The sequence below is a fragment of the Chanodichthys erythropterus genome, chromosome 19 (assembly GCF_024489055.1).
Source record: "Chanodichthys erythropterus isolate Z2021 chromosome 19, ASM2448905v1, whole genome shotgun sequence".
In the NCBI taxonomy this organism is placed as follows: domain Eukaryota; kingdom Metazoa; phylum Chordata; class Actinopteri; order Cypriniformes; family Xenocyprididae; genus Chanodichthys; species Chanodichthys erythropterus.
Window position 1 is genome coordinate 21,827,575 of NC_090239.1, and position 17,295 is coordinate 21,844,869.

At 40.8% G+C, this 17,295-nt stretch overlaps 1 protein-coding gene across 1 annotated transcript in view; it reads right to left on the reverse strand.

Moving 5' to 3' along the window:
• arhgap23b (Rho GTPase activating protein 23b) overlaps positions 1–17,295 on the reverse strand; it is a 100,949-nt gene that overhangs the window by 23,143 nt on the left and 60,511 nt on the right. Inside the window, exons 8-20 of the mRNA XM_067369069.1 lie at positions 12,386–12,497; positions 12,049–12,088; positions 11,814–11,951; positions 11,384–11,704; positions 11,218–11,279; positions 11,036–11,145; positions 10,803–10,924; positions 6,464–6,616; positions 6,306–6,384; positions 6,113–6,186; positions 5,926–6,015; positions 2,508–2,633; positions 586–627 (exon numbers count right to left, since the gene is read on the reverse strand). Of these exons, the coding sequence (XP_067225170.1) occupies positions 586–627; positions 2,508–2,633; positions 5,926–6,015; positions 6,113–6,186; positions 6,306–6,384; positions 6,464–6,616; positions 10,803–10,924; positions 11,036–11,145; positions 11,218–11,279; positions 11,384–11,704; positions 11,814–11,951; positions 12,049–12,088; positions 12,386–12,497 (1,469 nt within the window). The remainder of the gene's footprint in view (positions 1–585; positions 628–2,507; positions 2,634–5,925; positions 6,016–6,112; positions 6,187–6,305; positions 6,385–6,463; positions 6,617–10,802; positions 10,925–11,035; positions 11,146–11,217; positions 11,280–11,383; positions 11,705–11,813; positions 11,952–12,048; positions 12,089–12,385; positions 12,498–17,295) is intronic.

The window sequence follows — 17,295 nt, forward strand, 5'->3', positions numbered from 1 at the left end:
CCACTTTAAAGGTGCTCTAAGCGATCTTGGGTGGAGTAACTTCCTGTTGACATTCAAAGTGTTGTCAAACAAAACAGAGGCTAGCTAGACCCTCCCTCCTCCTTCTCCTCCCCCTCCCCGCCGTGCTTCCTGAAACAGTCATGAACGCGCATTTAAAATCATTCTTGTCTGTTATTAGCTGGAGCATGTTTATTATGTTTCATGATCCGGACTGCACCAGGTTGTTTTTGTTGCTGTTTTTGGAGCTTGTGGCGACTACAGAGACCGCGTTTTTTTACAGTGTGTTCAGGGGACAGGCAGCTAGCGGATAGTGAGGAGATGTTTGCTGAATGTGACAAAATGTTTTGGCCTAAAAACGTGTGACATCACTTAGAGCACCTTTAATCAGCTAATATAGAATGATTGACCACTAAACTGCATTAAAGTAACTATTTTTTGTTTGCCCCAAAACTATAATTTTAACCCATTAAACTGATGATGAGATAGAGACCAAAGACTGTCATAAACTCTGCTTGGGGGTAATCTCAAGGGTGAAATCCCTTATTAAAAAGAATAAATATTTAAAATGGTTAAAAAAGACTGTACCTTCTCATCCTTATCCTGCTTATCACTGAAGAACCACGTATGCTGCAACAAATAAAGAGTACTTAATGACAGGATATCTTATGTTAACTCTGCTAACATTGAGGCAATGTTAAAGGTTTGACGGAGGTCTGACGGTATCGCCGGCGATACCACCGTGGTTTTTTTCTTATCAGTGTGAAAGAGACTCAAAATACTCCGTCAATGTTGCACATACAATTAAGAGTTATACACCATTTTAATCTGTGGAATATCTTCTTTTATTTGTGTACACTCAGAGTAAAAACAGAATGTTGTGCTTTTTGTAAAATAAAGAAAACTAACATGATGCGTGATCTCTCGTCTCCCTCTGAACGAAGTCCAATCTGATAGTTCTCAGAAAATTGACTGTAACTTAGTGAATACTAATGACAAAAAAATTACACTTATGTCTAAAAAAACGTTAAGATGTCAGCCCACGGAGCCAGCGCTATTCAGACGCAAATTCAGAGGCAATACATGCATTCATCATCTCAATCGTGTATTTATTGTCTTGAAAAGTGTTTATCTGGATGTAAAAGTCATGGTTAGCGATCTCTAGAAGACGTACAGTTAGTTCCTGTTTGTTTTCTTCTATAGATGAATTTTAGATGAGTTTTTGTTTCTTTAGCGCCCTCCTGCTGCTGTATGTATTGGAAACTCCATTCATGGAATAGCCTCTTCTTCTTGTAGATGAATTTGTGGAATAAAATGCACAGAGCGCCCTCCAACTTCAAGGATGAATTGAAAACACCAGCGCTCATAGCAATGACAGTGAATATTAAATAAAAATAACTCCTCTATATAGAAAATTGACATAAGCATATGAGAATCCAATATTTCTCCAAATGTGCATGCTTTTAAACTAAAAGCCTATATTCAGACTCTTTGCATCACAGAAATACATTATATTTTAAAGTATAATATAAAACCATTACTTTATATTGTAATAATATTTTTCTGTATGTTTCTTATATTTATAATGAGCTTGAGACATCACAGGTTTTTTTCACAGCCTACCTGACTGAAAGGCCTCATTAATATGCAAGTCATTTCAGCTCATTACTATCCAATTCTTTTGTCTTCTCAGGTGAGAATGGCCCATTTTCAGTGGTGATTCACGCCTCCTCGCATACTGTGTTTCTTGGCAAAAAGTGTCTTACAAAAACTAAATCAATATATTGTTTTATATGAAGGAGTAAGCAGCATAATTTTTACATAATTTTGAAGCAAAAACTCTAGTTTACAACCTCCAATACCCTAAAGTCTTGTGAACACAGATTTACTATACTTTTTTTGGCCTTATTTCAGTGACTTAAGTTTTTTGTTTTTTCAACAACCACGCATAAATGTTATTCCTTCAAAAACACAAACATGTACATACATGTTCCTCACATATTATTGTAGCATAGTTTGTGCTGAATACAGTGTAATTACACTTTTTCCATTAATATGTTTATGAACAACTGAAAAAAGCACAAATGTCAGGGCATGTCAAAACTTCTCCAGGCCCCAAATCAGCCTCAGACTCCAGAGGGTTACAAGTTCAGATCAATCAACCCCAGGTGAAAAACTTCCATAATGTACTCAAAGTGCTCTATTTTTGCGCACTAATTTTGTACTTAATATACTAAAAATTCTTCTTTAGTACTTCTTAAGATAATCTTAAGAACATCTAAGTGTACTCAACTGTGCTATTTTGAGACACCATGAATATAAACTAAAATGTGCTTTTAACATACTAAATACATTTTCTTAATAGAGGCACAGTATGTTAAAAGCACATTTTAGTTCATATTCATGGCATCTCATTAATAGCACAGTTGAGTACAAAAAAGCAAAAAAGTTGATTGCATTTCTTTAATCTTTAGGATACCGAAAAGGAAAGCAATCTAAATAGGACATACATGCAAAATTAGAGTCTCTGTAATCTTGTAGCGGTCTGGCATGTGAGTGACCATGTCAGTCATGTTGTCCTCTGAGGTTCGCACCAGAGTGGGGCCAAACACCAGGGCCAGATTTCTAGGCTCCATCTAGAGAGCAAAGAGTCATTTTTAGGGTCATTTTTTTATCAGAAATTACTCCAGAATAAATGGGTATTTCTTCAACTTTAGGCACTTTTATGTTTCAGGGATTGATTGTTATAAAAAATGAACGGATTTTATCTTTCTTGTTTTTAGTTATATAAAGATCTTGAAACTTTAAAGGGGGCCTATTATGCCCCTTTTTACAAGCTGTAACATAAGTCTCAGGTGTCCCCAGAATGTATCTCTGAAGTTTCAGCTCAAAATACCCCACAGATCATTTATTATACCATGTTGTAATTGCCCATTTAGTGGAAGGAGAAACATGGTGTTTTTGTGCATGTACCTTTAAATGTAAATGAGCTGCTATTCCCACCCTGCTTTCTAGAAAAGGGGGGAGCCTTTACAGCTCTTGCCTCGGAATAATAGTCCCTTTTCACATTTCCATGTTTCTCAGAAGCAGAAGTGGTCATAGATGGTTAAACTTTTATGGACTCAGTTTACTGGAAACGCCCAAGGAAATGTCATATCCATTTATGCCGTAGGGGAAAACAAACTATTGGTTAGGCGCTCAATATTTCCTTTTTGTATTGATTACGGCTGATTTTGCTTGGTCCAATGCCGAAAAGTTGCTGTCTGGCATTCTAATAAGTTAAGAGACCGTATATGAAGTATTATATACTGTTGAATAAACAGACTGAGTCGTTTGTCAAAGCCTGTGCAATATGTCTATTACAATTAAACATTTGCACTATATGATGCTGGCATTATTGTAAAGATTCTTCTTACAGCTAAACAAAGATAAAACTGAAATTATTACCTTTGCCCCATCGATATGACCACTGACATAGTCAATCAGCTTGGTTCTCTTTCTTTAAATGTTCATGACTGTGTCAAAAATCTTGGTGTCATTTTTGATTACAACCTGAGTTTTGATAAGCAGATTAGCGCTGTTGTAAAGAGCAGTTTCTTTCAGCTAAGATCTATTGCTAAAATGAAGACAATGCTCTCTAAGAACGATCTTGAAACTGTTATTCATGCATTTATTACTTCAAAGTTGGACTACTGTAATTTTCTATACCTGGGTTTGCCCAATTCGCTATCAATCGACTGCAAATGGTCCAAATTGCAGCAGCCAGGCTACTGACTGGCACTAAAAAGCGTCAACACATTACTCCTGTGCTTGCCTCTGTCCACTGGCTACCAGTTAAGTCCCGGATTGATATTAAAATTTAGCTTTTGTTTTTTAAGCTTTGCATGGACTTGCTCCTCAGTGATCTTCTCGTCCAGTACAGCTGCTCCTCTACTATGGAACAGTCTCCCTCTTAATATTAGATCTTCCTCTTCTGTTTCTACTTTTAAATCCTCTTTAAAAATTTATTTGTATTCATTATGTTTTAATTGAGGGTGTACATTTTTCGTTTATCCTCAAGGTTTTGATGCAGTGTGTTAATTCTGTTTTAATTTTCCTGTACAGCACTTGTTGCACCCTCTGTTGTTTTGAAATGTGCTTTATAAATCAATAAACTAAACTAAACTTAAGATGAAAAAATAAGGGATTTCATTACAAACAAATGTTTGTTTAACAAAAACGCCAATTAAGTCATACTTGTCAGAGACTCGAACTGTGTCAAAAAAGCAACAAAATCAACTTATTGTTAAAGTGTCTTATCACGATGAACTATCACATAGCAACAGAATGTGTGGGCTTATTGATGTACAAACCATTCAAAAGTCTTTATTTCATTATGGGTAGGGCTGGCCTCATGTTAACCTGTGCCTTACACTCACAAGTTGATATATAATCATTGTATGACACTTGAATGTAATTTTCTCGTCAAAATGCATGCTGCTCCCCCAAATATTACACAGCATAATAGCCTACTTCATAAATTACCTTTTATTCTTTTAAAGAAGACGTTTGCTATAATAAAGCAAATAAACATTGCCATTGTCAGTAATTTGAAGGCAATTTGAATAATAATGTGACACTGACATGCCAACTCCAAATTTGCTTTATAAAATGTAAATGCAGAAACCCTAGGAATTATGAATTAATTTGTGCATGGCTGTACTAACAACAAGAAAAACAAATAAACAAATAAAGCTACATGTATGCAAGACAACAGAAAACTGACGGATGTCTAAACTTCATATAACCCTGTGTCACTGATGCCAAACAGCTCATCAATAACTGACTTTAAGGCGTTTGACAAATGTTTGCTAAAATGTCCCACTAATTGGTTAGCATGCTAACCAGTTGCAATTTGTTTCAATGTGGCTTTTTAGCAATCAGGTTATAAGATACATTAGCAGTTAATTTAGCTTAGCATGTTAATCGTTTATGCTAAATAATCAAATGCTAAGTAATTGAATGTGGCATGCCCAGACCACAAAAAGTACTGTGGCACGAAATGGCGCAAAAGTTTATTCTCTTCCAGGTGTTGTGTCTTTCCGAGAATGAGTTAATGTGAACTAATTAAACATAACTGAACCATGGCAACTGAGTGAAAGCGAGCCTTCAGAGTGGTGGACGGTAATAAGCAACAATCATGTAACCTAAAGATTGTAGGTTCAAATTCCTGCTTGGTAGAACTTTATAAAAGTGTGTATAATGTTGTGTCACCTTGATTCCTTTATTATCTGGGTAAGCATTGTACTAGTCTTTCTTCCTCTTAGAATTAGAAATGTTTTTTGTTCATTCTCTGTTCATTCTCATCTGAACCTCTTTCCCTTTGAGTACTTTGAACCTTCAGTAACTGTTTTTCATGTACAATCTATTTCTGCTGTTTTTGCTCTTCTGGCTCTGCACTGCTGTTGCTGCCTGCCCCTTCAAGGCTTGCCCCAGAATCGCTATATTTTGTAGTTATACTGTAGTAAGGTATATATTTTAAGGTGTCAGTGTTACAGTGTAATTATACATTTAAATATTGGGTAATAATAATTAACTACATGTACTTATTATAGGGTTAGGGTAAGGATGGGGTTTGGTTTAGGGTTAATTGCATGTGATTATGCATAATTTATACTTAATACAATAACTATCTGCAACTTGTGTAGCAATGACACTGTAAAATAAAGTGTTACCATAAAGTGTTACAAAACTTCCAAATTTTGAACGGTAGTGTATGTATATACACTGCTGGACAGTTTGTGTAAAAAGTGTGTTTTCAGAAAACGTATTGTCTAAAAGTCCCCATGGCCAAAAGAGTTGAAGAAACACTCATTTAGTTATTTGTTTGTTTGTTTGTTTGTTTGTTTGTTTTTGGTATTGTAGAAGTATGTCTAGTACAGCATGAACCTTATTCTTCTCTGAATGGTCCGCAACTGTTTTCAGGTGGCTAATTAGAAACTTCAGTGTGTGGTAATAGTGATCCGGCAGGTCACGTATCTAAAAGAGAAACATAACCAAGGACATCACAAAACTTTGGCAAGCAATTGCAAATACAAATTTGCTGAAACTGAATTAATAAACTGATGATACATACAAGTTTCCTCATGGTCTTTAAGCGGTCCCCTGCATCCTTTAAACGGTTGGCATCAATGAAATCATTATATTTATCTGCAGGTAGAGGGCAGCAGTGAGCTGTGTTTTTAAATGTATGCAACACCCACTTCACTCTGACGCTCATGCAAAGGCTTTATGTGAATGAATTTAAGAGGAAGTTGAGCTGAATATACCATCTGTAAAAAGAGGTTCTGGAAGCTTCCTGAGGAAGGACTTCAGAAGACTGCTGATGACATTCAGGTCTTGCCATCTCTGTAAACAAACAGTGTGATTACTGTTCTGATTTATCCCTGAAGATTCTCTGTCTGTCTTTGTCATGCTCCCACCTCACCTCCTCGGCAGTGTCTATATCCATGCCCTTGTTGAGCTGATCCTGAAGAGAAGACACCATGGCATTGTTCCCTGGCACTCTGTAGATACCAATATATTCCAAACCCATTTCTTCCACCAGACGACAGCATGTAACCACAATCTGTGGGACAAACTACACAAACAAGCAAATAATAAAAGATCACTAGGGCAGAGCAAGGCACAACCTAACACTTTCTGATTTTTTTAGTTTGTGTAAATCCACTCGGGGTTTAGACTGAAGTTTTTTTTACACATTCATTTCACACATCTAGTACAAATATGTGGTCTTGTTTTATTATGACAGTGTATACTTTTTTCTTTATTTTCCCTTTAAAGAATAGATGTGAAATGTGACAACATGCCCCATAAACCTTCTTTAGAGCAGCACTATGACAGGTATGAAAGCGAGGCTGTGATAGACTTGCCGTGTTTTTAATGGCATCTGCTGTAAAAAGCTGTATAGAGCTCCTATCACTTATAATTTTCCACAGCTCATGTTGTCTGGAGGTTTTTTTTTTTTTTCTACTGAAATTTCTTGGAAAGATATTTTTGCTGTGTTTTATCAGCAGAACAATCCAAAAGCACATTAAGTAACAGTACAAGCCACTAAAGAGATGTATATCTATCCAGTCGTGGCTTGTCTGTAAGGGCAGGTGGGGTAGTGCCCCACCAAAATATTTATCTAAAACATAGACCTCTATATAAACTGAATTGATAATAAATTGTAAATGTGTACAGAATTCTGTAACAAATAGTTTTCAGATTTTCTAGACTATTTTAAGTTGTAAAGTGAGCAGGATATTAATTTAACTTGTGGCTTCAGCAGACATGTATTGTGATACTAAACGGGGCAGAGGGTGCTCTAGACAATTTTCTAATGTAAATCTGTGGTGGAAAGGGGAACTGCAGCACATTATAACTGAGAGCCATTGGGGCAGATCAAGACTAAATCAATTCGCTTCAGCTATGCGTAAGTATATTAGTCTGCTTCAGGCCTTATGCGAAACAAGTGAGCAGCCATCTTTAGAACTTTGTGTTTGAACTTCCATTCTTGTGGTAGCCAGGGTTGCGTAAAAAAAACAGTCAAATTGCTATTCAAAACCCACCCAATCATGGCCAAAACTAGCCCAATCCCCCAATTAGACACAGAGCTGAACACAACACACCCCTAAACAGGACACAAAGAGACAGAATGTTTTAAACTTCTTGAAATAATCATTTCTGAACATTGGCTCTCTTTATTCACCTGTTTTCTCATTGTTTCTCAATAAAATCCAGTGTTATAATGTGCCCCTCCTGCACAACTGGGATTCAAACCATGCTAGTGTCTTCTGCTAGATAGGTAAGTATTTAAGAAATATCTAAACTGATAAATAACAGATTGGAGATGATTGAAAACAAGACAAATCTGCTATGATTATAAACACTAAAAGCTGAGATAAAAAATTAACTTCAGTAAGAAATGTACCTTTGCTATGATCAAATATGAGTTCAGCGATATCTTCCAAAAAAATAGAATTTTGGCTCAATTTTTTCCTCAAAATATAGTTTTGATAAGGCAACTTGTACCAATACCTAACCATTATCTTTTAAATCTTACTTGTTTTATTTTGAGTCTTAATATAGAAAATTATTTGTCAGAAAAAGGGAAAATAGGATTAAGGCATGTGGCAGGCCAGACTCGAACCAGGGCACCCACATAAGCACCATGTCAGGTGGACAAGCTCAACTGCTGCACCACAGCTTTTTTTAGCCTTAGCTTTGGGTTTTGAGAGATGGAAGTGTTTCACAAAAAAACGTGTAAAGCCCCGAAGTAGGGCTGGGTGATAAATAATAACATATCAAGATCACAATAAAATTTACATCAATAACAATGATAAGCTCTGGAAATTTTTATTCGATATGGATTAATCTAACACAGCCTACAGCAGAAATAAAGGCTAACACAGTCATGTGAAGAAGCTAGGACATCCTATTGAATTCCATGGTTTTCTATATCAGGGAATAATAAAAAAATCATCTGGTCCTTGGCAGGTCTTAAAATTTGGAAAATAAAAACTCAGATGAATAACAACACATGACATATCACACCGTGTCATTATTTATTTAACAAAGGCCAAAATGGAAAACCTACAATGTTAGGACACCCTTACTGTTAACATATTTAGAAGGGTAAGTAACAGTCAGACACTACTAATCAAATGTCTTTGATTGACTGATCATTACCAAGTGTGATAAACTCTATAAAAGCTGAAGTTCTGGCAGTTTGAGCATCTGGAGCCATGTGTTAACAATGCCAAGGAGGAAAGACATCAGCAATGATCATAGAGAAGTAATTGTTGCTGCCAGCAATCTGGAAACAGTTACAAGGCCATTACAAAACAATTTGAAGTCCATTATTCTATAGTGAGAAAATATTCAAAACAGACACCAGTCTTACCATGAGTGGACGTCCCAGTATATTCACCCCAAGATCAAACCGTGTAATGCTTAGAGAAATTGCAGACAGACCAAGAGCTATACCTCAGACTCTACAGGCCTCAGTTAACATGTTAAATGATAAAGTTCAAGAGAATACAATTAGAAAAAGATGGGTCAAGTATGGAATGTTTGGAAGGGTTTCCAGGAGAAAGTCTCTTCTCTCTAAAAAACAAAACAAAAAAAAAAAACATGGCAGCATGGCTTAGGTTTGCAAAGTTGCTTCTGAACAAACAATAAGACTTCTGGAACAATGTCCTTTGGATAGACAAGACCAAAGTGGAGATGTTTAGCCATAATGCACATTGCCAAGTTTGGTGAAAACCAAAAACAGCATATTAGCACAAACACCTCATACCAAAAGTCAAGCAGGCTAGTGTTTTGTAGCTATGGGCCCTGGGCACCTCACAGTCATTGAGTCGACTATGAACTCCTCTGTATATCAGCGTTTTTTTAGAGTCAAATGTCAGACCATCCGTCCGACATGTAAAGCTTGGCCAAAATTGGGTCATGTAACTGGACAATGATCTGAAGATCACCAGCAAATCTACAACAGAATGGCTGAAAAAGAAAAGAATCAAGGTGTTGCAATGGCCCAGTCGAAGTCCAGACCTCATCCTGACTGATATGATGTGGCAAGAGCTGTGCATTAACAAATGCTATCAAACCTCAATAAACTGGAGCAACATTGTAAAGAAGAGTGGGCCAAATTCCTCCAGAATGATGTAAGAGACCCATAAATTAATAAAGAAAATTATTACTTCAAGTTATTTCTGCTAAAATTGGATCCACAAGCAACTGAATCATATGGTGTCCTAACTTTGTCACCCATATCTTTTCCATCTTGGCTTCATTTTTGTTGAATAAATGATGACACGGTGTGATATGTCATGTGTTTTGTTCATCAGATTTTTATTTTCCAAATTTTAAGATCTGCCAAGCACTAAATGATTTTTTGTAATGTCCTGATACAGAAAAGCATGGAATACAAAAGGGTGTCCTAACCTTTTCACATGACTGCAAGTGATTTCTGCATCTCCCTGTGTGAATGAATGGCGCAAACTCACACACGTGATGCTCATGGTGTTTTCAGCGTCTGCTGTCTCTGAGCAGCTTTGAGAGTCACTTCACAAGCTAAGTTCACAGTTTAAATCGAGAAGAACTACCGTCAAATACACACTTAAACTGAAACTAAAATTGAAAGATCTTCATGACAAACCATCAAAATAAAAGTTTAGTTTAATCAATAAATTATGACAGATATATCACTACTGTATACTAAAATGTACTTATAAATAATAATAATATTTCTAAGGAATATCATACAAACAATATATTTTTATCCATGTTTTAAATTTATGTTTTATTGTGTAGCATCTTATTTGACAAAAAATAAATAAATAAAAATACAATGTTTTATTTTAAATTATTTGTTATTTTTCATTTGATTACATTCAAAAGCTTGATTACTTTGTTAAGGTTTATATAAATATGTATTAAATCATAAAACACAGAATACCCAAAAAATAAAATAGAAAACAGAATTTAGGGGGAAATAAAATGGATTTCATCGGGTCCTAAATTAAAATGTAGCTTACTTTGTGGAGTTTAATTGTGAACAAACAAGTTTACTTGTTTACATTTATTCTGAAGTCTAATAAATATGTGGAAAGCATTTCCTAACCAATTAATGGTAAATTAATATTGTTATAAATATTAATATCGTATGATATGGAAAAAGAATATTGTGATAAATTTGTCCATATCATCCAGCACTACCCTAAAGTCTTTTCTCATAATGTAGTTAATGAAACAAGCACTAGTTCACAACACTTGCTGACCTTATTATTGGAATCAGGCAGGCAGTCCTCCAGCCTCACGCCAAAAGCTTTTGGACCCATTTTCTTTCCCTTTTTCATTATGTTAATGCCCCATGGTGCCTTAGTACTCTCATCTGTTAGAGCTGGAGAAAGAGATGAGACACATATATGAAAGATACATAGGCAGACCAGAGAGTGGGTAAAGGAGCAGGGCTTAGTGCCTAAGCCTATTTGTCATGGTTCAGATAGTTCACCTTTCCCTGGGGCTCGGTTCACACTTGACAAGTTTTCAGTTTTTGATAGAAAGAAAGGTGGCAACATCCGATGAATCCTAGCAGAAGTTTCTAGCTTGTTGCCTGTTGGACTGCAAAACGAAAGAGATAAGTCTACCACACTCACTATTCTATAAGTATGATTAAGTAGGCAAAAGAATCACCTCTGTTTCCTATAGTCATTCAGCTTCTTATTGATGAGTGCCTGTCTGGAGAAGCCCAGTTCCTGTTAGGGTGTCAAATAATTTACTGTGAATTTACAGTACATTGCTGGCTACCATCTGCTGTACTTTTAAAGATTTTTTTTTTTCTTTTTTTCCCTCAACAAACCCCATTATCAGTCTTGCTGTTCTCTCTGATGACTCTGATCCAGCTTAGCATGTCATCCCTGTCCTCCGCCTGCAGCAGGTACTCGCAGAAGTCCTGAGTCGTCAGTCGCAAGGTGTGTTTACGCTTTGTCTCACTGTATGCAATGTCAATCAAGCAGCCTTGAATGCTGATTGGCTCCTCGTCTTCCCCTTGCCCATTGCCGTGATCTCCTGCCTCGGCTGCGTGAAGCACTGCCTCCCGTTTATCCTTGTAGAGGAAAAGCGAGCGGGAGCGCAGCACAGAGAAGACTCGTTTCCAAGGCCGCATGCCACCACCCACTTTCTAGATACGATAAAAAGCAGAGGTCTCAGGTTAGCCCAGAGAAATACTTGGCAATATCTAAAAAGTAATTTCATGAGTAATTAGACAGATGTATGAACTAGTGTCAGACCTTTCCCTTCTCAGTGAGAATCTGTTTATAATGCAGCCAGCCTTCTTTCCTGATGTCAGTGACAGTGATGTTCCCCAGTTCAGAGGTGGAGTGACGTTTAGACTGAGCTTCCTCTGCTGCTCGAAGGCTCTCTAGAGACTGGAAAAAAAAAACAATACATTATCAAAAAGACTCTTAATGGATGAAGAATTACTGTAATTACTGTAATTGAGGTTGGATAGAGAGGAGAACTCACGCCATCTGTGAAAAAGCTTTTAACCCGTTTTGGTAGTCTCCTGTAAAAAAAAAAAATGATAATTTTTTTTTTACAAAAAACAGACAATAATTCTTAGGGATTGGTAAAAAATATACTAGAACTGAAGTACACCCAAATGATTCTCAATTTAATCAAAATGAAAACTCTACAAATAATGTAACTTCAGTTCTAGAAGAAATTGGGAATGTGCTTAAGCGCCTGAGTATTCTTGTAAAGAGATGAGACATCAAACACCATATTATGTGCATTGTGCAGTTGTTGTTCCAGAGAACAATGTTATGATACTTCTAGCTGTCCTGATACTCATCGCACTCACGAGAAAACACGGCTCTCCTCCTTGAAGGTGTTCAGACCCTCGTCGCATGACTTGGAGCGTTCCGTGGTAATGGCCAGCAAATAGGAGGAACGACGGCTGTTTTTTAGATTGCCTATTAAAAAGAGAGTGTAATTAAAAAAACAAAAGAGAAGGTAATGCACAAAAAAGAGAAAGAGAAGGTTATGTTGGATGAGTAAATGAAACGATGAATTCAAACTGAACTAGTTTGATAAATCACACAATTATTTAATAATTCTACAACTCGCCCAATGCTTTTTTGTCTATGTAATATATGCTAGACATTAAAGGCAAAAATAAAATAAAAATTATACTTTTAAAAAGTTTAACAAAACAGTTTTAAAGCACCAGAAACTGTTTAAATTATAATGTTTAATATTTTGAAAGGCAAATGTCTGCACTCCCTTTAATGTACACACTATGAAGTTGTATTTGAAGTTTAAAGGGTTCATGAATTGAGGTCATCATGATCATACTATAAGAATATCCTTTACATTTCAGAACTGAAAACTTCTTTGTCAGACCAAAAAGCTTTTATTGAAACCAAGGTCAGTGAACGACTCGATGTGAAATGTGCTAATTTATTGTGTCATAGTGCAGTGAAAGACCGCCTCTGTGAGAAAAATGAACACCTACTTCCCTCTGGCGTGTTTGTGAATAGTGACAAGAGAAAATCGATACAGGATCACTGACTGGATTAAAATAACATCAACTTCTAAAAGATCCTAATGCTAGGAATTGGTTGTTTTCAACTATGTGAAAGTCTCAGCAGAGAATTACTTGTTTGTATTTGCTACATTTCACTGCGGATTCTTTGGAAAATCAGTCACAATCGTGCATGGCTTTGCAAACACTCTGCTACAAGATATGGATCTAACAGCCACAACATGTAACAGCATTCAATGTGTTGATTGATCTGTTGATCTGTGATTCAAGTTCAGTCAGATGTTTTTGTCTCAAAATCATTTAAAGCTTTTTATGCGTCAGTAAATCAAGCCAGTGACTAAAGATCTTCTTAATATTATTTATTTTAGTAGCATGAAAATAGTCTGCTATTTACGGAGATGTCTGTCAGTAGTGACTGATGAATTGGGATATCGCTAGAGAGCCCTATCAGCTTCGAGTGAACTAAAACAAGCCAATGGAATTGGCATGCGCTATTTGCATATGCGCACTGCCTCCGACAGGTGTATATAAATAGGAAGCAGATGCAATCGCACTCTGTTTTTCGCTGAGGAGACAACTGGTGTCCGCACAACAGCGAGAGTACAGAAACTGTGGTGATGGGACATACGTCTCCATTCCCTCCTTCAGGAAACAAGGGGTTACATACGTAACCGAGACGTTCCCTTTCAGTCGGTCACGTTCAATGTACGTCAGTAGTGACCAATGAATTGGGATCCCAAATAAAGCGCCACAGTTACGAAACCCCTTCCAGTGCCCAGCGCAAGCTCTAGCCACCCGTCGCACCAATTGGGATGGTGAAGGGGGCGAGCTTACGCCGAGAGAGTCTACTGCTGTTACTGAATACTCACTAAGTAAACTAGACTACACTGGGGAAGCGAACCCGTAGGGGACGCTGCGGAGGCCACAACCTACCAAGTGGGGGAGGAATTTACGTGGATAATACACATATGGACTGGCCCGGGGGGCAGTGCTCATATGGAGTCCCTTGGATGGCTCCACCTAGTAGGGAGAGACTCATCTGACAGGTGACAGCAGAGCTGTCTCTGCTAATGAAAAGACACGGACTCACCATAGGGAGTTTTAGACCGTGGACAATTACACATATGGGACCGCTCACGTAGAGGGATCGCAACATATGGAACCCAGCCAACAGACAACATCAGTGATGGATGTTGGCCTGGCATCAGACACTCCGCAATGTCCGAGCCGAAGGGGGAGGCGGAGGAACTCGACAGGTTTCGCCAAGCGGGGAACGCGACTGGAGTCAAGGATGCATGTATCCGGCCCAGGGGGTGGGAGTGGCATTGCAAGCCGACACTTAGAGCGGGTTCAACACGTCTACCGGCTGGTGGAAGCAAGTACACGGGAAGATACCGGCTTGGAGACAGCCTTTCCCTTATGCTGGCCTCCGTAACAGACGAAGAGCTGATCTGAGGTCCTGAGGCTTCGTATTCTGTTTACGTACACACGCAGAGCGTGGACGGGACAGAGCAACGCTAGGGCTGGGTCTGCCTCCTCCGAAGGCAGCGCTTGCAGGTTCACGACCTGATCTCTGAAGGGAGTGGTAGGAACCTTGGGCACATATCCAGGCCGGGGTCTCAGGATGACGTGAGAGTCACTGGATTCTAGGCACGATTCGTTAACCGAAAATGCGTGCAGATCCCCTACCCTCTTAAGCGAAGCCAACGCAACCAGGAGGACGGTCTTAAGAGACAGTGCTTTTAACTCGCAAAGGTTTGCAAAGGTTCGAAGGAATGACCCCGGAGAGGTGTAAGAACCAGGGTCAGATCCCAAGAGGGTATGGAGGGAGGGCGAGGAGGATTTAATCTCCTCACCCCCCTCAGGAACCTGACAATCAGATCGTGCTTCCCCAGGGACTTTCCATCTACTGCATGGTGATGTGCGGCGATAGTGGCAACATATACCTTGAGGGTGGAGGGAGACAGCCTTCGCTCCAAACCCCAAGCCCTCTTGCAGGAAGGAAAGCACAGATCTGACCGAGCATGATCGGGGGTCCTCTCAGTCCTCTCTAGGTTCCACTTCTATGCATAGAGGCTCCTCGTGGAAGAAGCTCTAGCAGAAGTGATGGTGTCTACGACTGCTCGCGGGAGATCACTCAGAACCTCCGCATCCCGTCCAGGGACCACACGTGGAGGTTCCACAGGTCAGGACGCAGGTGCCATAGGGTGCCCTGTCTCTGAGTCAGGAGGTCCTTCCTCAGAGGAATCGGCCAGGGATGGGCTGTCGTGAGGAGCATTAGGTCCAAAAACCAGGTCCGAGTGGGCCAGTATGGAACCACTATGCTCCTCATCCTCCCTGACCTTGCTTAGGAGCTGTGTGAGAAGGCTCACTGGGGGGAACACATATTTGTGTAGGAACCGGGGCCAGCTGTGTGCCAGGGCATCCGTGCCGAGCGTGCCACCGGACAGGGAATAGAACCACTGGCAGTGGGCAGTTTCTGAGGAGGCAAACAGATCTATCTGGGCCTCGCCGAAGTGCTGCCAGATCAGCTGGACCGCCTGGGGATGGAGCCACCACTCGCCCGCAAGTGAAGGCTGCCGTGAGAGCTTATCGGCTGCACGGTTGAGCACACCTGGAACATGAATGACACGAAGCGACTTCAGATGCTAACCGTAGGAAGGGTCTGTGGCGAGGCAGAATCGAGACATGAAAGTACGTGTCCTTCAGGTCGATTGCTGCAAACCAATCCTGGGGATGGACGCATTTGAGAATGCGCTTCTGCGTGAGCATCTTGAACGGCAGCCTACCCGTACCCGTTCAAGACACGCAGAACCAGGATTGGCCGTAGCCCACCGCCCTTTTTGGGTACAATGAAGTAGGGGCTGTAGAACCCCGACTTCATATCGGCTGGAGGGACCGGCTCAATTGCATCCCTCGCCAGAAGGACAGCAATCTCCGCCCAGAGAACAGGTGCGTTGTCCAGTGACACCTGAGTGTAGAGGACACCCCTGAAAACCGGGGACGCCGGGTGAACTGAATCACATAGCCGAGTTTGATGGTACGAATGAGCCAGTGGGACGGGCTGGAAAGCGCTGTCCATGCTTCCAGACACCGAGCCAGTGGGACCAAAGGCACCACAGACGTACCCGGTGTGGGGCAGCGATGCAGAGTACGGGGACCTGACTTGGACGGCATGGGAGCGGCCCGGAGTGTGGTCAGACTCTGCAGGGTAGCAGTGCATATGGGAGATGGTGCAGGCCACGCCCCGTGCGCCGCAGAGCACACTGCCAACCTGCTGGCGAAGTGAGAGGTGGCTGCAAGCAGCAAGGCGGAGGTTTGGGAAACTGCTCTTTTTGTGTGGAAGTGGGTACCGCTGGTCTCCGGAGAGCCTGTCTCAGGGTCATGACTTCCTCGACCGCTTACCACCTGGCTTGGTTGAGACGGGCTGGGCACCACATCCACGACTGGCACCCTGCTGTCTGGCTGGTGTAGGCTGCTGCTTTGCCAACTTAGCAGGAGCAGAGGACGACGCGAGCGGGCGCCCTCGGCGACGAGCGGGCTGAGGCTGAGTCACAGACTCAGCTGGACACAGCTGCATCACAACAGACTGCTCGACTGGAGGGATCCTCGCATATCCCCTAGCCTCTCCGCCATCCAGGGAGGTGAAGGCGGACGAGGGTCCAGACCTCGCACGAACACTATACGGCGCCCGCCAAGATCTGGTCACCTCATCGTGCACTTCCGGGAAGAAAGGCAATAGGTACCAATCATCAAGCCAAGAGGGCCCGGGACAGGGTGGAGGGTTCCACACGAGCCTGACACTCTCGCCCAGGAAAGAACAGCCGTCAACTCGAGATCGGCCTCGGGCAACGCTACGGTCCCAGAGGGAGGCAGCGCAGCCGAGTCTTCATCTCCCGAGGACTCCTGCTCACCTTCCGATGCTGAGATCGACATCTGATCTGCAGCAGGTGCACCAAAGGAAATGGCTGGACAGTCTGTAGAGGGGCCAGCGGAAACCGATGGCAGCACGACAGGTTGCAGTGCTGGTGAGGGGACAGGGGCCCATGGAGCGGAGCACAGCAGGGAAGCCCTGACCGTGATCCTCAGATAACCCTGCCCATACGTTGCCGAACCATCATTCCGACCGGATCCGGAAAAAACGGCCGAACGGGGCATAGGGGAGGGGACCCCCGCTCCCTGAGAACCAAGGAACGAGAGTCTCGATCTCAGCACTGTGATAGTCA